Source organism: Eschscholzia californica, unplaced genomic scaffold (genome assembly GCF_041429995.1).
Source record: "Eschscholzia californica isolate CP2 unplaced genomic scaffold, dmEscCali1.0.p SCAF_4, whole genome shotgun sequence".
NCBI lineage: Eukaryota > Viridiplantae > Streptophyta > Magnoliopsida > Ranunculales > Papaveraceae > Eschscholzia > Eschscholzia californica.
The window spans coordinates 51,706,519-51,731,592 of NW_028238461.1; the positions used below are offsets into that span (position 1 = coordinate 51,706,519).

At 36.5% G+C, this 25,074-nt stretch overlaps 3 protein-coding genes and 1 pseudogene across 4 annotated transcripts; all 4 read right to left on the reverse strand.

Moving 5' to 3' along the window:
* Positions 1-2,556: 2,556 nt before the first annotated feature.
* LOC147545882 (NDR1/HIN1-like protein 13 pseudogene) lies at positions 2,557-3,853 on the reverse strand (annotated as a pseudogene). Its single transcript, XR_015239752.1, has one exon. The product of XR_015239752.1 is annotated as an NDR1/HIN1-like protein 13 pseudogene (transcript).
* A 246-nt stretch (positions 3,854-4,099) lies between these two features.
* LOC147545883 (uncharacterized) lies at positions 4,100-4,951 on the reverse strand. Its single transcript, XM_086635877.1, has one exon. It carries the CDS (start codon positions 4,949-4,951, stop codon positions 4,100-4,102), a length of 852 nt encoding a protein of 283 aa, XP_086492003.1.
* Positions 4,952-9,296: 4,345 nt separating this feature from the next.
* LOC147545884 (pleiotropic drug resistance protein 1-like) lies at positions 9,297-16,466 on the reverse strand. Its single transcript, XM_086638407.1, has 20 exons — positions 15,127-16,466; positions 14,934-15,022; positions 14,723-14,807; positions 14,485-14,644; positions 14,302-14,378; positions 14,135-14,188; positions 13,638-14,030; positions 13,274-13,555; positions 12,854-13,170; positions 12,597-12,757; positions 12,396-12,499; positions 12,181-12,313; positions 11,993-12,094; positions 11,821-11,912; positions 11,391-11,723; positions 11,014-11,304; positions 10,481-10,926; positions 10,207-10,378; positions 9,838-10,092; positions 9,297-9,756 (listed from the first exon to the last, which is right to left on the reverse strand). Exons 1-20 carry the CDS (start codon positions 15,601-15,603, stop codon positions 9,487-9,489), a joined length of 4,293 nt encoding a protein of 1,430 aa, XP_086494533.1. The 5' UTR covers positions 15,604-16,466; the 3' UTR covers positions 9,297-9,486.
* Positions 16,467-18,033: 1,567 nt separating this feature from the next.
* On the reverse strand, positions 18,034-23,772 carry LOC147545885 (nitrate regulatory gene2 protein-like). The gene is made up of 7 exons (XM_086638408.1): positions 23,306-23,772; positions 22,529-22,631; positions 20,998-22,151; positions 20,716-20,787; positions 20,369-20,577; positions 19,259-19,482; positions 18,034-19,087 (listed from the first exon to the last, which is right to left on the reverse strand). The coding sequence occupies exons 3-7, from the start codon at positions 22,088-22,090 to the stop codon at positions 18,451-18,453; spliced, it is 2,235 nt and encodes a 744-aa protein (XP_086494534.1). The 5' UTR covers positions 22,091-22,151; positions 22,529-22,631; positions 23,306-23,772; the 3' UTR covers positions 18,034-18,450.
* Positions 23,773-25,074: the final 1,302 nt, after the last annotated feature.

Here is a 25,074-nt window from a genome sequence, read left to right on the forward strand (position 1 = left end):
TTCAAACCGCCTGGTAGGATCAGTCCTAGAAGGAACATCCAAATCACAGTTAATGTTACTCTTGTGTTTATTAACCTTAATAGGACCAACTTTTAACCTAACCGTAAGGTACAATCTAATAGAGATATTATATCTCCCATCTCTTTTTTTTATTATAGAAATCCATAAGTGAAGAAGATATAGTATTTATCCTATGGAATTGAGCACGAAGGGTATTCGCATTCTGAGGATACTGGTAAAACGTTGGTAAAACCGTTGAAGTAAATCTTGATAATTGTAATACACTCCGACTTCAATTTTATCATAATAAATTACAGCTCTCGTGTTCGGATTTTTTATATTCATGTCTAAAGTTATACGAGAGCACACTATCATCCGTGAGATTGAAGTGATTAAGGGTAAAATCAGTAACATTAACCATCGGTTCCGATGGACCAAAAATTAACCAGATAACAAGACCAATAATTGCGAAAATGATACCGGGAATGAGGAATTTGAAGAAGCTTTTGAGAAGATAACAAATGAGACGACAACAACAAGGAAGACTTGATGGTCGACCAAAAATTAAGAGTTTATAATGTATGTGATATAATGTATGTGTTATAATGTATGTGTTATAATGCATGTCATCATTAGTAATTTTGGGACAAAGAAATTATTAGAAAATATCGGATGGAATTTTAAGAAATGGGTAAAACGTCACTTAACAAAATCAATATTCGTTGCACCCAATAAATTATTAGAAAACATCGAAGGGTTTTGAATGCTTTGTTGTTATGATCTGGACCGTTGAAAAGATCAACGGTCCACATCATATTATGGCGGAAGGACTTGATTGTAAGCACGCTATAACTAAGGACTAAAGTGTGAAGATCAGAACGGTTTCCCTCAAACCACGTGATTCTTTTTCGAGCGCCACGTGTCACATTTATATTTTTTCGCTATTGAGACGCTAGTCATCCGTCGCTCCAAATAGCATTTTTGTTTTTGTTTTACTTATGTGCTCATGAAGGGACCCAAGAGGTGCTAATTGTCTAGGGGTGGGAAAAAGATCCGGAAGACCACTATCCGACTCTTTCGACCGAGATAAAAAGTGTCCATGGACACCCGATGGTCATAACGGTCAGTGTCCCACCGACCCGAAAGAATTGGCGGACGGTCACGGTCAAAATTCTATGTCGAAGGAGCGACCGCTAACCGACCGACCAATATAGACCGTCCAAATAACCGACCGGTACGAGTGACCAAATAGGTTGACCGACTAAACTTTCCTCATTTTTAGAAGTTGACCGTTGAATTATATCTTGTCAAGTGATGGTCAACTGTGTTTTCTTCTTTTTTATATTTACTTTCGATTTCTTGGTTAAACATCTTCATTTGTAAGTAATTTTGATTGTGGTAATAAAAATTAAGTTCTGAATTTAAGTAAATTTTATTAGAAAGTCCAGACCGAGACCGTACGGTGTCCGATTGGCCCGGTAAAATAAACGGTCTTGGACGGTCAATGGACAAAGAATTCTTGAGAGTGACCGTCCGAGTAAATAGGTGGTCACCAACTGTTTATGTCCGAGTCGACCGGTTCGATGAAGTTAGAGTCCGGTACCGACCGGTCCGGACCGATTCCCACCCCTATAATTGTCCATCCAGAACCTCATCTTCCTTCTGTCTGCAATAAGATGGACTACAAAATCTCTGGTTTGGTCCCTATTACTTTTTTTGATGAACATTGGTCCCTATTACTTAAGATAAGTCTCTACCACCAACAACACCGTTTTGGGATCGACATCGACCAAAATTCATGATTGGGAGGATTCTTTTCACCTATCGAACCCACAGTATGAATCAGGTTGTTTTCTTGTTTTCAAGGTCCACAAGTGAGCACAAGTGTATTTCCAACCATTTGTGAGTCATCTGGCAACCCAAAAAAAAGGTCTAGCGACTCACACAAGTTGATCAATGGTTGCTGACTAATTCAGACTCATTTGATTCAGATTCTAACAAATTTTGATTCAGATTCTAAGAAATGAGAAACAAAATAATACTCCACTTAACCTCGGACAAGATTATTAGAAGAAGAATCCTAAAGATCTTCATAATCCTAACCTAGAAAATAACCAACAACTGTTTGAACATCAAAACTAGGGGAGTCAAAAATTCCACTCTACTGTCAACAGTTGGTAGCCCAAGTGGTTCCAAGGTGTTGACATAAACTCCAGAAAGCCCTGGAGGTCCCAGGTTCGAATCCCAGAGAAGGTGGAATCTTTGGTTATTTGAATTGGGATTATTAGGGTGTAAATAATGTTGTTGGCCTTTAGGGCATGTTCTAGTTGGGCTATAGGCCCGGTTCTGTTAGTGTTTGAGTGGGCGGTTATCGAGCTTATCACATCTATGATGTATCAAGTGCCAAATGTAACGACATACGTAGATCGTAGTCGACTTCCAAAAAAAAAAAAAAAAAATTCCACTCTACTGAAAATATCAAGATGATTCTAATTCCTACAAAAAGAATGAGAATTTAATCAAGGGGGTATAAAACATAAAAATAAAATTCCAACATTTTTCTGTATAGTATATGTATAAAAACTTTAAAATTTATTTCATCACAATCAAAACGAAACCCTAAATCTCTGTATAATTAAAGATGAAGAATCCTAATTCCTACCAAGGCTTAACTTTAACCCCACAATCCTTAGAAACAATCTTTGAATCTGAAGCTAATTTATTCACCGTTATCTCACAGTTAACTTTAACAATTATCTTCCATGTCTTCTTCAATGATCCAACTTTGATCTTCACAGGAACCTTTAAATCAATCTCAATCGGAATCTTCCCTTTCTTCTGTTGCTGTAATAAATCATCATAAACTGAAGTCGTTAACTTTACGCCGGAACCCTTTAACGCCGTTTGAAAAACCGTTACATTGTTCTTTGGTTGATAGAAATCAGGCAAAACCCCAGAACAGAGATTGACGTTAGAATGAGAAACTACAACTGAGCTTCCTTTCTCATAGTAAATACCAATTTTTTTATTAGGGTTTTCTGCCCTAACGGTGACGTCAAATTCGGGCGAGAATGTCAAATCTGATGATGATGATGAAGTTAGGTTAATGCCTTTGATAGATAGATCTACGACGGTGTAGTTAGGTATTTTAGGGCGGACGATGAAGTAGAAGATGCCGGCGGCTATTGCAACGAGGATAATCAAGAGGAAAATGATACTGAGAATCCAACAGATACAACAACAGCAAGGGTTTCGGCGAGATTTCCGGTGAGCGTATTTTTGGTAACGTTGAGCGTTTTCAGGTGGTGGAACACGGTAGATCTGATCTTTAGGGATTTGAACAACGTATGTTCCAGTTGGAGGAGGAGGAGAAGATCGTTTCTCATTAACTTCCATTCTGTCGGATGGTTCGGTGGTGTTTAATCGATCAGAAGATGATTCTCTTGGGTGAACTCGTTCTGCCATTAGCTACAAAATCAAATTTCTATTGGACTGATGATGGTTAGTTCTTGTTTAGGGTTTATTAGGTAGTAAATTGAGTAAATATCTTTGGTTTGTTGTTGTTGTTTTGACCTGACTCTGATAGAAGAATGAAATCTCTCTCTATATATATAATATTTTAGAGAGAGAGAGAGAGAGAGGTTTGAAGTGAAGTTGTTTGAAGAGAGGTGAGTGAGAGAGAATGAAGAAGAGGAATACAGTTCATGAATGGGTGGAAACTGGGGAGGGATGAAAGTGGAGTTTTATAGTTAATTCTTCTTCAAGAAGGAACAACAACAACAAGTGATATCTTATCTCTATTTATTTTCTCTCTCTCTCTAGAATATAATATAATATACTAATAAAGAAAAGTCTTAAAGAATGAGTTTTGGGTTATATTGTTGTTTTCGTCCGTTGTTCCGCGTCTGTGATGTTTTTAACGCGTTTTCTCTCCAGATTTTTCAACCCGAGATATTATTTTTTTTTTTTTTTTGACTAAAAGGAAATACATTAAAATCAACAATATTACAGAGTTAATCCTTGTGGAAGGATGGAATACAAATGAAGGATCAAACTGTAAATCAAGTTAACATCAGGTACCATAGCCCAATCCTAGAGATCATGGAGGATTAAAGCAAGAGGCAGCCAATTCGTGGGCCAACTGATTTTGGAGACGTGGGCAGTGCGTGATTTCAACGTGGTCTTCCGAGAAGATGTCACGTAACTGGTTGATGGCCGTCCATATGCGCCAGGGTATAGTTGAATCGTCGGTGGAGATTAGCTCCACTAAAACCCTAGAATCTGTTTCTATTATATAAACTCCTATTCCCATTTCAGCCACAAGCTCTAGCCCTAAAAAGATGGCTTCCATTTCACACTGTAAGGCCGTTAATGGAGAGATGAGTCTTGTCTTTTGTTTTAGGATAGATCCAAATCTATTTCTTGCTACTGCAGCACATGAACCACCATTTGATCGGAAAGATCCATCACAATTTATCTTGATTTTGTCGTCTGGAGGCGGGATCCATGGTGATACCTGCAAATCTTGATTAGGGTTATCGGAAATAGAGTTAAAGATTACATACCTTAGTGATTCTTGGGTACGCTTCCAACAAGTAGCTATGTCCATCGGATTGTTATTGAAGATCAAGTCATTTCTTGTCTTCCACCATGACCAGAGAAGATAAGTAGCCTGTAACCACATATTATTTTCATTAGCTTTTAAAAGCATATCTTTGAGAGCGCCAAGCAAATCAACAGTAAGAGTTTCCAGATCTTGAATATTTGTATGTCTGATTAGCTCCTTGAATTTTACGCATGCACCAAACAGATGATCCCTAGTCTCTAACTCCTGTCTATCACAAAGAAGGCAAATATTTGGTACGTTTTCAACCTTACAGCTAATGTTCGTTAAATTCGGCAAACCATTGTGAACCAACTTCCATATGAACAGACGAATGTTAGGGTCCATATTGTTTTGTTTCCAAAATACTTTCCATGGAAAATAATATGCTTCTTCTGTTAGGATAGGAGTAGTTTTAATTTGATGATAGTATGATTTCGTAGAAAATTTCCCACTTTCTACACAACTCCATATAAGTTTATGTGCGTTAGAAGAAATGATTTAGACACATTCACATAGGGGCGGGATTTTGGATTGTGGTCCTTTAACGTGTTTACCTAGGTTTGAAGAGTCTGTGAGGGCCTAATGAACGAGAGCCCGTCAAAGTTTGTCACCTGAATGGCCGAATGTAATACTTGCCCGTAAGTTCGAATGAATATTAACAATTAGATCTATGGTAAGACAGTAGTGTTAGATTAGATTATGCTAATACCTCATCCTCGTAATGAGAAGATGTCCAACCATTTTCTTCTTTCTTTTCCTCTACTCTTTTCTACTTATGTCTCTTATGAATTTCTGATGGCGCTAATCCTTAATCAGAATTGATGTTTATCTCTTTTCTATTTTTTCTCCAAGAAGTTTATCTCTTTGGAAGTGTTGAACCGTCAGTCTCCGACTCTCTACTTTTAGAAATATTAAGTCCCTAACTCTAAAATCGACACCGTTTATTTTTGTCATCATCAAAGCATTTTCTGATTGTTGGTCTTTTATCTTGGTTTTTTTAATTTTTGTTGTTATTGTTCACTAAGTTAATGAAATTAGTGTTTTTCTTCCTCTATTTTGTCAAATTACGACGCATTTTCACAGAAAAACTCGAAATGCATGTCCAATTGTTCGAGCGGACAAATCTGAGTTGCGTCTATTCCGCTTGGACCAGATGGATAGTTGTTTATTGTATTCTCGTGCAAACCCATACTCACCTCTGCATCTACCCTAACGCCATGCTTCTTGCGCAAGAATCACCACGTGGGAATGAAATGTGATTCCTCTTAATCATAATCTTGATTTTAGCTCGCAGAAATGCAAGGGGAATTCTATTCCCCGAGAATAGAATTCACCCTAAATGGGGTAATAGAAAACCTAGAGAAAGGGGAGTAATATTTATGGATAAAATTATTCTTAATAAAACACTAAAATGCCTAATATTATACGGAGCATTCGTCATTCAGATAGGCCAGCGCTTTGGGGAAAGCTAAATAGTTTCCGGGGTGTGAAGATTTGGTCAAAAATTGGTCAATTTTGTTTGACAATTTTATGTAGGGGGAAAGCAAAATAGCTTCTCCACCTCAGCTCTTTCCCTCCACCTCACTTCTCTCCCTCCACCTCATCTTCTCTCTCTCTTCTCCGATAGGTCGCCGGCCGGAAAATTTTCCGGCCGGCGACCATGAAAAAAAAAAAAAAAAAATTTCTCACATCTCTCTCTCTCTCTCTAAACTCCGGCGAAGGGGGTTTCCCTTCGCCGGAGTTCCGGTCTGTTGAAGAACAGACCGGAACTGGTCTGTTCTTCAACAGACCGGAACTCCGGCGAAGGGAAACCCCCTTCGCCGGAGTTTAGAGAGAGAGAGGTGTGAGAGAAATTTTTTTTTTTTTTTTTTTTCATGGTCGCCGGCCGGAAAATTCCGACCGGCGACCTATCGGAGAAGAGAGAGAGAAGATGAGGTGGAGGGAGGTGAGATGAGGTGGAGGGAGGTGAGGTGAGGTGGAGGGAGGTGAGGGGGAAAATTTTTTATTTTGAGCCATATTCCCTATAAAATATGTTTCCCCGGAAACTTTTCGAAATTTTGCATATTCCCTTTAAAATTTCACACCCCGGAAACTATTTAGCTTTCCCCAAAGCGCTGGCCTTCAGATAATACCACAACTAAAAAAATAAATAAGAAATTAGAATTTTAGCCACCACCATAGCAATTCTCTCTCTTGCTCAAACGTTACTCTCTCTCACTCTCTCTAGTTTTTTCCTTTTTTCTTTTTCTTTGTTCATGGCTAAACAAAATGCCCCGAATGGTCTGACAGTGTCAAATTGCTAACATTATGTGCAAATTTAGTGTTGTGGAACCATTTATACCACTTTTTCTAAGGCCAAAAAGCATTGTTGTTTAACAAAGCAAATACTCTCTCATCAAAAAAAAAAAAAAAAAGCAAATACTAGTTTTTTTTTATTTTGATGAAATTAGCAAATACTAGTTAATACCCAATGCGGCTTCTATATTCTCAATTTTTAGGGACTACATTTATGCATTAGTTTGACCTTTAACTTTCTAATGATCATAGCTTCATAATCTATTGTCCCGAAAATATCAAAATGTATTTCTAGACTTACACTATAACAATTTAGAGCATGAGAAGGATACTTGTAAAACTAGGTCTACATAAATCTAGTTTGATAGAAGTATAAATCGGATAATATTGACCACATTCAATGGAAAAGGTTCAATTGGAACTACTACTTTTCTTCAATATATAGAGACAAGGAGAAACAAACAATGGATGCTTCTCTAGTCTAACACTCTAACCCAATCTTATTGACAATAGTGCTTTAAGTATTTAGATATGTGATGTCTCTATCACTGCAAAGAAATTTTTACCTCCAACACTAATAGAAATAAAAGATGCCTATGAGAAAACATACATGAAAAACCAAAAGTTAATGCAAGCAAGAGAGATGGTGACATGAAACCAAACACTAGAAGAAAAGCCAATTTAAATCCTTATAAAATTAATAGAAGATACCCTGATTTTCCTGATGGAAATTAAGCAATACTTTCTCTCTCCATCCTCCAATTAGGGACATCTCATATTTTAATAGAAAATTATAGAATAAAATAAACTAGTCTTATATTGTTTTTATTTCTCTTTCTCCGTTCACTCATATCTCTTATTCTCTGATGAAATTTTATTTCTCATACCTGTCTTCTTCCTCTCGAATATCCACCTTCTTTTTATATCTCGCCAACATCATTTATCTAACCTTTAAATTAAATAAATAAACCACAATTACTTGATCATAAAAATTGTTAGTTCTAATTTCTTAAATTTCACGAGCGATCAGTGTGTTATATGAGACAGAGAAATTAAAAAAAAGAAGAAGAAACAAAATATAACTATTTTCGTATTTTTACAAGCAGTTGAGTAAGTTCTAATTGGAAAATTGACCTGTCTAACTCAACGTCATGTGACAATGCTAACTCCCCTACTTACAATTTTTTGTTGAAAGAGCTCCCTACTTCTTATTCCTCTAGAAACACCTTCTACTTTTGTGATAGTCAAAGGTGATGATGTATATAGAGGGTCTTATTCTTGGCGCATCAACAGTTTTGTTGAGATTTTCCAACCGGGTAAGTGACAATTCCCTAACAAATTAACAACCACCTTGACTTGCATTTCTTTTTCCACAATCTTGGCAAACTTTTTTTTTTTTTTTTTGTTGAAATCTCTTGGCGAGTTGGATGGCCTCCATGAAATTCTCGGAAAGCTTCAAACATTCGCAAAACCCATCTTATGTTTAATTTTTTCAGTGCGGTTTTATGTTTAATTTTTTCCCTTGTGGGTGTAATTGGAAAAATATACTAGCTACTTGTTTGCTTCAAGCTTGAACTATACTAACATGACTAATTTAGTGTATGCCTTTCAACAAAAAAAATACTAATATAGTGTATGCCTCTTTCATGAGTGACCGTACGTATTCTTGGTGACACTAGGTTTATCCATAATGAATCTGCATGTGAAAGAAAATTCTCAAATCTTTAGAAACCCGAAAGAATTGCAGTTCTACTCCATATATAATTTCCCTCTCTATAATGTTTTCTCTAATATAACATACAACAGACATGAAAGTGGCGTATCTATAAGACTATAATGACATCATTTACACATGCCTATAATACAATTTTATGATGAAAGAATTAGAATTCATGTGTCTCATTTATTTGCACGATTCATCATCAAAGTTAATAAGAATCTTTGTCTGCCATGTTTGGTGCAGAAAGCAAAACAAAATAAAATAAATATAAATGAGATCGAGGTGCTAAGCAAAAGCATGACCACCTAAATTATATAATAATTTTATGCGGCATATTCACATGCTAGTGTAAGCATAAGAATATAGATATCTTCTCTAGTTCAGCCTTTGGTTCCTCAGTCTTACCTACCCTTGTTTCATATTTGCTAAATATTTGGACAAAAACAATCACAAGTATTTGGACAAATATTTGGTATGTTGATTTTGAGAATGACCAACAATGAGTTTAACGGACAAAGAGAACAATCTCGATCTTACTGTGTGAATCTCTCCACTAGAGAGACTACGATTCAGATCTTACTCTTTTCGTGAAAAGAAAGAACCTCAACGAGATAAAATATACAACATAAACATATGGACAGGATCACCGCTCCAAAATTCTATAAGCAATCCCAGTTTGCCTATAAGAGGAAGTTGTTGATATATTCAGCTAAATATGACGTTATCGTGAATTACTTACAGGGTAGGTATTCATACAAAACTTCGACGTACTTTATATCCAAAAGAAAAACGATAAAAAAGAACCACTAGCTGGTATTTACTATTTACTACTCTATTATAATTAAGGTTATAGTATTATGTAACTTCATCTAGTTTGGAAATTAAGATAGCGAATAGAGAAGGCGAAGACTAGGGCAAACAGAAGCGCGAAACCGACACTAAGACATGCAACCAAAGGTAACATTTCTTGCTCAAACCCAAAATAACTTTTCAAGTATTCCTTCAAAGGGACTTCTAAGCCATCATAAGTTGTCATGGTTGCCGTTATATCTCCGAACTGAGAAGTCACTAATCCATTAAGTGTCCATGAAACCGGGCAAGCCCAATAGTACCATCTCCACCATACCGGAATACTCTGCATATTAGGAATTGTTTAGCTCGTACTTAGATATAGTTAACGAAATAAGAAAGTTAGATTAGAATCTTCGTTACTTACATTTTTAGGAATAAGAAAACCGGCAAATAGCATCCAAACTCCATAAAATGCTCCGGCTAAGACTGATGCTACGGTCACGTTCGGAGTCAAAGCGACTGACATCATCCCATAGTATGTGTAGTAGAGGAACGTGAAGAACATGAAGAAGAAGAACCACAAGAACTTTGCTGCAGTCCATTCGAAACCTAATGCCGCATAGACTATAAGACCATATATTGCTGACTGCACAAAGATATACGGCAACTCTACTAACACCTGCACCAAGATTACGGCTTCCATTATTCAAATACCGACGTGGGTGGATTTGAATTCCTATTACGTAGTTTATTGTACATGTTGAATTTTTTGAAGAACATGAATGATATTTACCTGAGCCAAGGCATATGGAAGAGCTGAATACAAACCCGCAGCTCGCTCTCTGTAGAAAACAGTTCTTTCTATGTCAACCACTGGCTGAACCGATGAGGCGTTACTGACACCGAGGAATATAATTGCAGAAAACATGGAACCCATGGCATTCAGAAAATCTTGTTGCTTCTTACTGGTACATTGAGAACACAAAACGATTTAGCATGAATAAAGTTAAGTTTGTAGTAAAACGGAAATTGTTTTCCGGATGTGTTCATGAAGGATTGTTGCTTACATTTTACCACCCATTTGCCAAAATATACTTCCGAACAGGAGAGCACAGACAAAAGTGAAGAAAAAGCGGACGGCATTGTATGGAGGGTTCCTCCAGTAAGACCAGTTTTGTTTCCATAGACAAGCCTTAGTTTGAACCCAGAATGACTGAGAAAACTTGGTATCGAAATGAAGATCTTGTGATCCTGGAACTGGTTTCTTCAAGTTCTCTACTACTACTTTGTTTCTTTGATAAAGAGACGAGTTAGAATAGATTTCTGCAAAATCTACACCTAGTCCATTTTCTGTAGCTACTGAACTAACTTCCAACATCCATGTTGCTGGGTTGTATTCAGGACTTATCTTAGGAACCCCATTAATGGCTTCGAAGTAGTCAATGAGATCCTGTGAGTTTCTCCCGAGCGGACCAGCATAAGTAACTTGCCCTCCTCGTTTTAGGAGTAATAACTGGTTGAAGAGAAAGTCGTTAGGAAAAAAAGATTCATGGATTGAAAAAATGGTATTGTTTTCATTTGTTTATCTTGAGAATCTTACCTCGTCAAATGACTCAAAAATATCGATGCTTGGCTGGTGAATGGTACAAACGACTGTTCTACCAGTATCAACCGTGTTTCTGACTGTTCTCATTACTATGGCTGCAGCTCGGGCATCCAAGCCCGAGGTTGGTTCATCCATAAATATAATAGAAGGGTTAGCAACTAGTTCGACTGCAATTGTTAGTCGTTTCCTTTGTTCTGTCGAGAGTCCATCAACTCCTGGAACACCCACAAGTGCATCCTTGAGATTGCTCAACTCAACCAAATCCATCACCTCTTTCACAAACATCTGTATAAGTTTATTTGGTTAGCTTTAGTGAATGTAGAAAAAAGTTGAAAAAATTGCATATAGAATTGTGATTTCCGAAAGTTTACCTCTCTCGTTTGTAAATTGACACTTGAAGGAAGTCGGAGCCAAGCTGAATAGAGAACGGATTCATAAACTGTGAGATTAGGGGAGTGAATATCGTTTTGTTCACAATAACCACTGATACGGGCAAAAGTATCTTGCTTCTTCGGATAACCAGAAATGGTGATAGAACCCTCAATATATCCACCTGTTTTTCTTCCTGCTAAGACATCCATAAGAGTAGTCTTTCCAGCACCACTTACACCCATCAAACATGTTAAAACGCCTGGCCTAAACGAGCCCGTTACACCGTTGAGAAGTCGGAGACGATCCTCAGGGAATCCTCGCTCTTTCATTTCCTAATCCAAAACACATAAAATATATTAACAAAAAAGCTTCTTTCATCCATTTGATATACCTATTCTGAATTGTTTGAGAGTATGTAAAAACACTTACTGCGGGCATATCAACATAGTAATTTACATCGTCAAATGTCATGTGTAGGGGCTTAAAAGGGAGCACCATTCCTTTCTTTTCAACTATATTACCTGAAAAGTGCAGAAATATGGATTTAAATGACATTTTCGGGGTTTATATTTATCTATTGGAAATTTGAGTGATGCATTACCAGAGTCTTGGGCTTCGTTGTTTGCTCGTCTCCTCTTTGAACTTAACTCCTCATTACCAGCTTTACTAGCATCAGAAATAGATGCTTGAGGCTTACCCAGAGCTGTAAAACCAAAAATAGTAAGTAAAAGTCAGAAGAAATTAACACAACATGGAAACTCTTAATCCCGATAAGTTTTTTATACTCACGATTTAGATATGCTAATGCTAAAGTATATAAGATGTTGAATAGAATGTTATATCCTATAAGTGCTCCATTTCCTATCCAAAACCAATACTCGTCGGTGAATATTCCCCTTACTTTGAGAATCAAGGGACCTCCCTGCAAGTAATGCAAGATTTAGTCAACCAAACCGATAGTCTTATAACATTTTTTATGAGTAACACTTGCATTCTATACGTACCACGTGCCATCTACTTGCTAAAAATTCATTCACGGCAATCGCATTTTGGGCATACATTAGAGGAGAAACCCAATATCCCCACTTCCACCAGCTATATATATCCTCTGTTATTTCGTTCCATCAGATAAAAAACTTTTAGTACAAAGCAAGCAAACAATTTTTTTTCCTTTCCAATTGATCGAAGGAGAAGTAGCTACATACCTCTTGAGACGATAAAACCACCTAAAACAAAAATGACGAGTAGAGCAAATGCACCAAACGTGCTTGCAACAACGACACTGCGTCCCAGAGCTGCAATGAACCGGAAAAGAGATAGGGACATTTGGTGTAGGTTGAACATTATAAACAATTGCCGAAAGAATCTGAAACACATCATGAATGATACTCGTTAGAAAGATGCGGAAACAGAGAGTTTCACCATATTCTAAGCTCCTAAATTGGTTTTAACTGAAACGAACCTCTCGGGATTAGGTGATAGTCCAGTGGGATAGTATGTAAGGATAACCCAAGCAGAAGACTCGACTAATGACACGGGGATCCTTGTGATAAATGTCGGAAGCGTGAATGCCCATGAAGGATAAAATAGCGCATCCCTCTGTTTAAAGAATACCGGCAACCTCACGAGTGTCATTTGCATTTCAGCTAGGCCATTAAACATGTTGTTCACTAGTCCGAAGAAAAGCAGGCCCATATATTTCTGTGCACCAAGAGAAGAACTATGATCCATTTCTGTCCTCAGGAAAACTGTCATGGTTATCACTGCAACTATGGAAATCTGCATCCCAAACAATACGGGAAAACTTGGGTTAAATTTACTAGTTCTTGGGTTTAGATAGTTAAATATTTGAAGTTGCTAAATTTGTAGGTGTTTTTCTTACTTGTATGACTTTGAAGACGAAGATGAATGCGCTTCTTTTCATTAGTAGAATATCTCGGTCGAAACAAGCTTTAAAGAGCTCTTTCTTTGACAGTCCATACTTTTGCTTTACAAGAGCCGCTGGATGACTTCGAGACTTGTCATATGGAACATTCAGAGCTGATTTTAAATCTTTTCCGACGCGGAATGACCAAAATGCTTGGGAGAATTCCTCAACTGGTATGTACCGATACTCTTGATTCTTATCATACCAATATTGTTCTTGATCTTTCCTCGAAATTACCTGTGCAATTTTCTACTTTAGATTGCAAATCTAGAAAGACACAATAAAGAAATCTAATGAAAACTATGTGAACTTTCCAAACCTCTTGGAGAAAGTCCGCTACCCCTTTTCTTTGAGGACATTTGAATCCCATCATCTCGAAGAATTCAACAATGGAGTCCCGTGGCCCGTGATAAACTGTCTGGCCTTCAGAAATAAGGATGACATCATCAAAGAGATCGAATGTTTCTGGGGCGGGTTGTAGTAGGGAGATGACTGCTGTCCCTTGGAAGAGTTGGATGAAATGTTTGAGGCACTTGACAATCTGGTATGTTGTTGAGCTATCTAGACCTGTCGAAATCTCGTCCATGAAGATGGCTGTTGAAGGACCAACTATCATTTCACCTGTCGTTACTCGTTTCTTTTGCCCGCCCGAAATTCCTCTTATCATGTTATTACCAACCATTGTATCAGCACATACTTCCAACCCTAGCAACTGCCAAATTCATCCATTTTGTACTCAGTTGATCATCTTCACTATATGCTACAAATCAAGTTATCTAAGCAATCAAACTACTTCAAAATAACCATTTCTCTCACCTTCAATGTGTAACTCGTGACGATGCTGGATTTCTGTCCTTGAATTGCTGATGCCTGCAGGAACCCAAAAAAAGTTAAGCTCATAAGATGATATTATATAATTACATGGAGTTCTTTATGTTTCTTCTTTTTCTCTTCGGTCGATCAATGTTAGTAGTGTTTCCTACCTTCATGAATAAATCGATATCTGGGTCTGGTTTAATAAATTGTTGTTTCTCCCTCCTTGCAAGTTCAGAAAGAACATCTGAAAGAAATTTTTTCAGAGGTAATCAAATGTTTATTGGTAAAACTTACAAAACGCTTAAGTATATATGAGACGTTGGAGAAAACTTAAGCTAGTTAGTAGTTACCTTGTCTATGTCCGACCCCTTGACACCGAGCTGAGAAATCTAAGGTTTCTCTTACAGTCATGTCGCCGTTGTGTAGATCAAACTGACTGATATAAGCCGCTGTTCTTTGCGGAACAAACTCATCCATGGTATGCCCGTTATATGTAACACTTCCACTAACCTACTCAAGGGAGAAAACGTAAACAACTTAGCTAAGAAGAAGTGCAAAATTTGGAGAAGTAGATGTAAGATGTTTCACCTTAAGATCTTTATCAAGCTTCCCGGAAAGAGCTGTCAAGAAGGTTGTCTTCCCAGATCCCGGAGGTCCGAGTAGAAGAGTCAGCCTAAACAGAACAAAATTCATGGCGACTAAAACAATAAGAACGAAAACCGAACAAAATTGGAGCTAGGAAAAGACTAAAGATTAAAAACATAACAAAAACAGAACTCTGGGTGAATGTAGTTTTTACCTTCCAGGTCTGATTATACCATTGACATCCTTGAGAATTCTCAATGGCTTCTTCTTGCTCTTAAACAACAAAAGAGAGCTCAATATACTCTGTAATTTCAAAATCGAAACAAAACCCAAGATTAAACTCATCAAATTCTTTCATTAAATTAAAAAAAAAAGTAGAATTGTAGTATCTTAATTTGTTGTTTTACCTCAATCATATTTAGACTAGAATTAAATAATGTAGGCATTGCTCTTCCACCAACATAAACATTAGCATCAACATTAAGATTATGGTAACGAACTTCAACTTGTGGTAAAGTAATTCCAACTCTATCAATTCTTTCGCGTAATTTTCTAACAAAAACTTCATTATCAATATCCATAACTTGTACTAATCGATCTACTAATTCTTGACGAGTTTCAAACCCTATTTTCTTAACATTAACTTGATGAAATTCATTATTTTGATGATGATGATGATTCAATTTCATTAAAGATACAGTAAGTCTATTATAAGTTGGAAGTTTTTCAATAGCTGCCCATTGAAGATCTTCTTCATCTTCATTGTTATTTCTATTCATGCTTCTTCCTCCTGATGATCCTCTGAAAATACTTTCGTTTCTTTGAAACATATTTTTGCTTACAGATTTTCGATTCCTCCATGACCCTTCTTCCCCATCTTCCATTTTAATTGATTCTTGAATCAGATCAAGACCATCTAATCAAAACCAAGAATGTAAAAAAAAAGGAGAAGGAAAGAAGAACTTGATAGTTTGTTAAGATTTGTTGGAAAAAGGAAGAGAAAAGGGATGGGTATTTATAAATATGGATGAAAGTTGAGAAAAAGTAAAAAGTAGTGAGAGTTTGGAGATTAGAGAGAGAAGTCAATAAATTAATGCATTTGAGACAAATTATGGGATAGTTTCTTTCTCTGTTTTCATGACTTTGGTGTGTTCATGGGGTATACGATTGGAGGTGTTTGAAGATAAAAGAATACTCTAAGATTTGATGGTTGAGATTCATAGATACCAAGGGAACAATTTCAAGATTTTCAAGATTCTACCGTGTATGAGAATTTTCCCAAATGTGATATGATTTGGGTTGGCTCCAAATGTTACCAATTGAGGTTGTATTGATTTATGGTAGATTTTGACTATATATGGTAAGAGTGTAGCTTATTTGTTATAATCAGACATAGTAGATTTTACAAATATGAGTATGTATAGATTATGCAGTTATTGAATAATAGTTGATTAGTCTCACGTCAAAGGTGAACAATGACATTCACGTCGATAGAGTACTATTATCAGCGACTCATCATCGTCTGTCTATATAAAGAGAAGAAGGGATTGGGAGACATCCCATATGTATTCACCAAATCTTTTTTAATGCACTAAAGATTATATTGGAAGCCCTAAAATTGAGGCCTAAAGTTACAAGGTAAGTTAGAGTTTTGCCTTTTTTTTCACAAAAATTATACAAATTTTGAATGGTTAAAAACTTAAAAAATGTATGAGGTTTAGTTATAAGTCCACACTCATCCATAATCAATTAAAGGGCCACAAATACAACTATCTTTTTATTATATTTATGTTATAAAATGTATTTGTACAAACAATGTGACAGAAAACCTTTTAGCATAGCATGATCATTGGTTCATAACAAATGGGTGACCAAGACAATATTTTATAACAATCAATTATGTTACATTATAAGGTGTCAAGCTGTTAGTACGCCTAGACCAATATAAGTACTAGCTACCAAGATCGTTTTTCTCATGTGATATGCATTTTTGTTCCCACCTCTCACGCAATTATAGTGTGTGTGAGGATGATCCTTACAAAGGTTACTAGTTATATACAGTACTTATTTTTTATCATTGTAAATCATTGTTGCAATTCTAGATCTTCCCGTTTTATATAATTGATGCATTCAGAAGAGAGAACGGCTAGATGTTTCGATATAATAGCTGATTAAAGTGCCCACCATAGCCAAACATGAAATCTCACCCTTAAGATTTAAGAGAAGGTGAAATGGTTAATTGAATCTCACGGTTGAGAAATAAAATTCGACATTTTGCTCGGACACGTATCTTTCGAAAAAATACATTCTCCTTTTCACAATAGGAGCTAGCCAACTTTTGGCATCCTAGGATAAAAACAAAAATTTGCAACAAAAAAAAAATAAAAAACTAAAAAGTGTCTTTTTATTATGCTGTTTTTTCTTTAGCCTTTATATATATATAATACCAAGTTGATAATCCTATGCTTTCAACAAAAAAAAAAAAAAGTTGATAATCCTATGTATAATTTGAGGGTGAGCATTGTCTCAACTCCATTTTTTTGTTGAATTTAAAGCCGACAACAAAATACTAATCGAAAAACAGTTACTACCTTTTGTTTTAGTAGAAAGTTAATACCTTATTTCCATATAAACACAACAAAGATAAGATGTATATCATTTACTGATTTGGTTCTTTTTGGTACATGAAAAGCATGATATGTCATTACCGTTTGTTCATGCAAAAGGTGGTTGATCATTTGACATTTTCAACAATAGAGATCACACCTTCACATTCCCACAATGGCAAAGGAAAACCCTAAACCCTATGGTCCCAACAGAACCCACCCACCCACCCCACCTCCCCCTTACCACCGCCTAAATTTGCTGTCCTTTTGACTTATCCAACAAACCTACCTTCTTTTAAACTCATAACTATGGCTACCCAACCATTCTTCTCTCTATCTACCCATTCATAATCATGTCTTCATTAATATGTAAATGCTCCTCTTTTGTCCACCCAAATTTAATGTGGATAGTTTATCTCGTGTTGCCTTATTAAATTTACTTTTTTCTTTTCATGTTCAATTATACTTGATAAAGTTTTTTGCCACTTTCATGTGGGATTCAAATTGACACCCCATGTGGGCCTCCGACTGCTCATCCGTGTTGTTCAATCCCAACACGGATTAGGCGTAGACCGACTGCCTTCCGACTGTCTCAGTCCGTGGGGCGTGAAGAGAGAAGGAGACCAAGAGTAAAAAAAAAAAGAAGGGGCGCCTATAGATGCACCCACGAATTAATGGAAGAACGAAGTTGTAAATGAAACAAATACATTTCAAGTGTTTGATATTTTCCCATAGATTAGCAATGCAAAATAGGTCAAGATATATGTATTCAAAGTAGTTAATATTCAAATAGAAGATGGGGAAACTCTGACCTGATTCATGTTTACAAGTTGTAGTATCCCATCACTTCTGAACACAACTCTCTCCTCACTGCTTTGACTTTAGTCATACTCTCATCCTTTTTCTTCAATCAAAACTCTCCCTCATATCTTAATATATCTCCTACCAGATCCATCCAGCCATAACTCTGATGCATTTATTTGCGCTTTCTTCGATCTAGTCCCATCTTATTCTTTCTCCATAAGCAATAAATGTAACATAAGATTGAATTTTGCAACAGGTACTCCATACCCATGTGCGAATTCTCGTACCTGTTTTTTTTCCTTTTCAATGAATAAGAGTGAACTATGGAGACTTAACTGTGCTCTGATCATAAGCAATTTTAGCTTTTTCAATGGCTTTTTTCAGCTCACCATACATCTTCACTGAGGATTCAGCAAAGAAACTTAACAAGTCCAGAAACCCAACCAAACTCGTCTTGAAACTGTCGAAACCTGAATTCCAGTCTTCTGCTGCTTCTGCTTTCACTGCTTCGTTATCTTCGCCTAGTTTTTTTGAACTCTTTTCATGCTGAGGTAATAAAGACGTGGTATTGGCCATTAATGCCTTTATCGAATTTTCGACTTCCTTTGCGGGTAAGACGTCGAGTTTATCTAACCAGACACCACAAGTTACAAATATAGGTGGCCCTCGATATCTCAAAGGTGTATCTGGAACTCTTTTTCTCCACCTTGAAGATTTCTGTTGAAGAGACACACATTTTTGGAGCCACCCGTCTATCGCTTTCACGTAAGACCTCTGCGCACTGGTCCATTTGGCAAAGCTTGACGAGAGAGAATGCAGTTCATTCTCGAGATTGATGGTAGCCTGTCGATGTGATTCAGTATGCGTGGAAACTTTCGTTTCATTGTGATAAGCTGTAGAGATGATATTGTGCTGCATCTTGTGGCATTCAAACATCATTTCCCACATTCGACTTAACCTATCACAAGAAAATTAAGTCATGATGGTGAAATCAGTAAGACGTTTAGAGGTTTCTTTAGTAGATAATCAACGACAAAGTTGCATTTCAATATTTCATACATAAATCTGAGACTAAATTCGTAAAGTCACGTAGCTATTGAGATCGCTATAAACTATAGAGAAAACATACCCCTCAATCAACTCTTCGAGTTGAGGTTGAAGCTCTTTGTCCCTTAGTTCTTCAATTCTCTTTGATATTGAGTCAATCCTGTGAATGGCAACTCTAATTCTCGAGTGAAGATCCTTCACAATTGTACGTGTCCTATCAATCCTTGGAGTATATTTCCCCTTCGAGTCTAGCTGCCGTAGTAGTTTACATTTCATATCATACTCCCTTCTGATGATCCCACTGGCCTGAAAGTAAGAGGAGATCAAATGCTGTCACAGGTTGAAATGAAGTAGTTGGACGGATTATCTTTTAACCTCACTAAGTATATCTTTTTTTAAACAAGTAGAACAATATATGTTTTGTGCATAAAGTAAAAGGGTTTACGAAGGAGAAGTATCTCTACAAGCTACAATATTCCGATTTGATAGTGGCAAGGATAGCCTCCCAACCAAGTGTAAAATCTCCAAGCACAAAGTGAGGGTCTAATTCTTTCTCTTTTCCCAAAAGTATGTAAGTGTGAAACTTGACACGTAGATATTATCGAAATTGATTCTCTCCCCTCTGAAATGGTGCCTTCATAGCTTTGCAAATGCCCCACAAGCCACAATATCACGATAACGTTCCATATTTTATTACATAGTAGGGATCCCCAAAAGGCAAGAAGTTCACTAAAACCTTAAAAATACCATATCGTGATTTATCATGTCTCTTCTCTTCTCTGGTTTCCTGTTCTTCTAGGAATCTGCTCATGCTTTGCACCACAAGAGGTACAATTACTGTAAGAGAAGTTGCCTTAAGGGCACTTTTGTACTTTAACCTATTTACGCTATGTTAACCCTAGTTATCTAAACTCTAAGTGTGCAGCGCCCAACTTGTTTTTTTACCTCTTACATGGCATTTCAGTCATATTTTTGTACGACTCTAAACGTCCAACTTGCTCAGCAATGGGGTCTAAGCAACTTTAATGATTTAATCCGATTGCCGGGGGAACCGAACAGTTCCTTTGGAGAATTGAAGGAAAGGAACACATGGTAATTATAGCATATATTTTAAGCAACTTTAATGAAGGGATGAACTTCAAATATAAAAGTCACAGAAATTCCAGAAACAAATAGTTACACTGCTAAATACCTTGACTTCGTCATATAGTTTTCTCTCCCAAGCATATAGCCTATCTAAGGTTGATGCATGGCTGCCTGAGTTCATATAGGAACTACTGAAAAGTTTTCGATCCTCAATATCACCTTTTGGAGTGGAACCTAGAAGATTTCTGGATGATGACGAACAAGACGATGCTGTCTTTGGCCAGGTTAAGTACTTTGTTTCCACTGGGACTGGCTCTGTGCAGAAAACAGGAAGACCTCAAATTCATTATAAAAAATAGATGCTATTAGCTTCTCGATGAGAAGGAATATCTGTCAGCAAGAAACAAATTTGACACTAAAATGTCTTCATCTTACGAAGAGATGAAGAATTACCTTCAGAAGCATGGGGCGGGCCTTCACCACAAGAAAAGCAAGATTTGAGAAACATCGATGCCTTTGACCCGGCTGTTACAACCATGTTACTTTTGTTAGAAATTTAATCTAACACACACAAGTTTATCGACAAAAGTTTGTATAGGAAACATAGTTTGTCGATTTTGAAGTACTATCCCTCGTAATATTCTATCGACACATCAAATCAGAACCTTTATAGAGATTTTAGAAATTTAGAAGAAAAAAATAGTCTAGCAACTACAAATGGTTAAGGTGTCTCACCTTCTTTGCCTAGGAACATTGGACGAAAATGAAATTTATTTGCTTCGAGCATCCTTGGAACCTCTTCGCCACATTCAGAAGCCTTGAGAAACAGAGATTCAATTTCTTTTATGGTCAATAAGAAGTCCTTACATGCAAGGTTACTAGCAGAAACATGCTCTTTCTCTGGTGTTTTCTTTTCATCAATAGTAGGTCTAACAACTTGAGAAGTACCTTTTGAAGGAGTTATATGAGGAGAATTGGTTTTTCCTCCACTCAATGTCCTGATTTCTCTTCTAGATTGCACACTAGGGGAAATAGTACTAGATGAAGTACCCTGCCTATTAAGATTTTCAAAACTTCGAACAAGATTATCCATAACAAGTTCATCAAATTCATCCTCTGACTCATTTGAAGTCGGCCTTTTGGAGAAAGAGATTTCCTTTTCCTCCATCTCCAACTCAGGAGTTCTTGCTACTTTAGATTCTCCTATATAATCAGTATCCTCTAACCCATGGTTCGACCCCATTTCATCTCCGAAAGATGAACGGTTATCAGCAGGAAGACCAAAATAATCCCATGGTGGAGTTTCAGGTGAAAGATGATCTTCTTCATAAGTTGAAGTTTTATGCGTTTTAACAGATGGAGGTGTGAAAAATTGATCTTCGGCTACATTCCCTGAGGGTTTTAGAGTCCCAGTTACTTCAAAAGGAGGTCTCTCTTCGACTGTCATAGAGAAACTCCCACCAGATTTCATATGATTTATCTGAAACTGATCATTTTTGGATGGAGAAATATTTGGAGAAAAGGTTTCCACTGCACTGACATGTTGTGAAACAGGAGAAGAGAGAGAGTACTGAGAAATAGACTTTTCAGTCAAAGCATGTGGCTCCGAGGTTGCAATCGTGGAAGTATATAAAGAAGACTCGCCCACATTTTCAGGTTCGATGAACTTCCTTAGAGCAATGCCTGTACTTCGCAAAGACTGAATGTAATTAACATGAGCTGATGCCAGTGAGCACCTTCCATCGAGTGCTTGTCTAACAAACTTTTTCCTTTGCTGACATAATTGCAAGGCCTTATCTTCTTCTATTCTAGAGCTTGCCACGCCCATATCTTCAATCGGACAATTGAAGATTCCTTCTGTTTGATTAGTTAACACATGAGGCTTCTACCTGAAAATTTCGAAGATTCAGGTATGTTAAGAAAACAAAAGAAACCCCGAGACGAAGGTTCAAGATGAACGCCATTAACACATTTAAGAAATTCATAACAAAATCAATAAATAGAATCACCGAAGAAACAAAAATACACCCTCGTCTTTGAAGGCAAAGGCTCAAGCAATTTCATAATCGGCTTATTGAGAAGCAATTAGTTCGGAATGAATGAAACTTACTCTTGGAAGTTATGAACTTTTATCCGAATTTTCTTTTTCTTTAACTCTAGCTCATATAACACAAGGTTGAATCCCTAAATCATTTACTATTGATACAGCACATGGATATAAAAGAAAAATGTTGAATTTTTTTTATCTCAAACTATAATTTGTTACCTTTTTGAGTCATTTATGGACCCCTTTGAGCACGAAAAGATGAGTTTAGTGCATACTCAAGAAACATCAACCTCCATAGCTACTAGCTAGTCTCCAAAAGCAACTGATGACCAAGAAATAGAGAACCCATCAAACATCAAGTAAAGACTGAAATTCATATTCAATAACCTAAGTGAAACAAAAATTACTGAAACATGAGATTCAAAGGAAAAAAATGAAATTGAAACTATGAGTACTTTTGAGATCTAGCTGTCATTTGAAATCCAGAACTAGAAGATAACTATTATCATATGGACCACTCAAAACTTAATAGAAAAATCTTTTTTTGAGCATAAACCAAAATGACAATCCAAACAAGCCATAAAATTGAAAATCAAAGAGCTACAATATCAATATAAACTACTAACATGTTTACATCTAAATGCTCAACCCTTAGAAGAAATTTCAAAATGCAAAAAGAGGAACTCACTCCATATTCAGATTCAAAGAAAACCTAAGAAGAAAAAAAACCCACCTCTTAAAGAAAGTTCAAATCAACAAAAATCTAATAAATCATTAAAAGCCTATGAATTTCAAACGTGCCTAACCAGTAAACCTAAAAAACAGTTGAGATAACACAAACATGAATAGTAGAGAGATTTAGATTTAGGAAATAGTAAGAGTGAAAATAACTTAAAACCCAAACAAAAACAAAACCATAAATGAAGAAATAGAGAGTACACATAGCATTAAAAACATCAGAAACGTATACAATTAAGGGTATTTAGATGAAGGTACCTGATGAGGGGAAAATGAAGAAGAAATTGTAGAGAACTTGGGATTTTCAGAGTGAACCCAGGTTAGAGAGAGAGAGAGAGATTCTAATGTTAAATGGAAGAGTCGGTTGTAAGAAGTTTTACTAAGATTAGCCCTCTTTTTTCTCATATGGAAAAATCAGCCATGGCTGGCTTTCATGCAAAAAGTGTAAAAGTACAGTTTTGGAGAGAGAAAGAGTGGAGATAAAGACTAGTAGAGACTCCATGAAGAAAAAGGAGGAATTTTTAGGGGCCCTCTTTTTTTGTATTATTTACTTAAAATACTGTTTAGAGAAAGCCCATTGGACTATAATGGGGATAAAGTTGGTAAGAAGTAGACAAAAGGATTAAAGTCAAGACCAAATATAGAATTTTTTTTCCTCTTTGTTACCTCACTTCTTTTTACAAGAAATTTTTTTTTATGAGATGAGAAGTTGACATTTTTTACATGGTATGTGTAGATGAGCCATGCCTATTTTTATACCTAAAAAAGAGATGCTATTTATATGTTAGAATTATTTTTTCAGTATGACTTGATCTTGGTTTCTATCGGCGTTAGACGAATCTAGTTTTTCTGGTCTTGAAAACATAGTAACAAGAAAATCGTGAGATCAACCCTCATGACTTGATTTTGTAACGTTATTATATACTATGAATAAGAGTTTGAGATCAATGTTCAGATGACTTTGATACTCCACCACATTGTTGAAATTATAAGTTAGAAGTTCTTAGATTAGAAAGAGTTAGAAAAAAGAATAAAGAATAAAGAAAAAGAATATGCAAACCCAGATTCAAGACAGATATAGATCAACATTAGCTTCATTTATCCTTTCTAAAAGCAAAAGCTAAAGAGGGTGGCAGTGGTGCATTGGAGTCTTATAAAGTTGTAATTACCTTTGGGGTGCTTTCTTTACACAAATATTGATTTGTTATTGGCCTTATCCTCCTAACTTAAAAGTTTTATGGATCCATAGAAGTTGAAGTCTTGTCATCAATGTGACGCCCTAAGTCCAGCAGTTACTGATATTGTCCTCCCTTTCGCCACCACCTTCGCACGGATGGTAGGAGGTTTTGTTCGTGGCGAGAGCACTCCCAGCTCTCTCAAAAGGTCTCGACGTTGGCGAGGAGCCGAGGACACACAATTTAAATGATTGTATCTTACACGAACCCAAGTTAAAGAGGGCCATATACGTGACCATCAAATCTTAGAAAAGCTGGCTAGATTGGATTTTGGTCAATGTGAGAATCATGAATATTCCACCATTTCTGATTGATTCAATATTTTTACCCACTTTTCCATTGATTTTATACTTTTTATATTTTTGAGTGGTAGATAATTCTTTTTCAACGTGGTAGGCATTGGAGTGACTCACGTTTGGCTGGTCAGAGTTGGAACCCTGCATAAAACCGTTAAACCCTGCACAAATCACCTATTAAACCCATTACTAATTTGGAAAATGCCAGCTCTTCCGGAAAAACTAAAAAGTTTATGGGGTTTGAAATTCTAAAGGGAGTATACAAAATTTTGAAAAAATTCCGAGGCAACATATTTTATGGGGAATATGGTTCAAAATAAAAAGGCCGCGGCTTTGGGGAATAAAGAAAATTCTCCGGGGAATAAAGACTTTTCTTAAACCTAGTCAAATAAGATTAACTTTTTATGTTTCTTTTTATTGCTAAGGGGCTTCTAATTTGAGGAGATGTTATAAAAAAGGCTCCCCCATCTCATCACCTCTCTCTGCCACTTCATCT

Bases quoted from the DNA above. Each gene is read 5' to 3' on its own strand.
- LOC147545883 (XM_086635877.1), bottom strand. From the start codon at position 4,951: ATGGACCCTAACATTCGTCTGTTCATATGGAAGTTGGTTCACAATGGT.
- LOC147545884 (XM_086638407.1), bottom strand. From the start codon at position 15,603: ATGGAAGATGGGGAAGAAGGGTCATGGAGGAATCGAAAATCTGTAAGC. The intron at 14,189-14,301 runs GTAGGAAACACT...GGGTTCCTGCAG, and splicing joins ATATCGATTTATTCATGAAG to GCATCAGCAATTCAAGGACA. The intron at 12,758-12,853 runs GTTCGTTTCAGT...GATGTGTTTCAG, and splicing joins CTATCACCTAATCCCGAGAG to ATTCTTTCGGCAATTGTTTA.
- LOC147545885 (XM_086638408.1), bottom strand. From the start codon at position 22,090: ATGGGCGTGGCAAGCTCTAGAATAGAAGAAGATAAGGCCTTGCAATTA. The intron at 19,483-20,368 runs GTATTTAGCAGT...TCTTACTTTCAG, and splicing joins AACTATATGACGAAGTCAAG to GCCAGTGGGATCATCAGAAG. The intron at 19,088-19,258 runs GTATGTTTTCTC...TTCTTGTGATAG, and splicing joins CTCGAAGAGTTGATTGAGGG to GTTAAGTCGAATGTGGGAAA.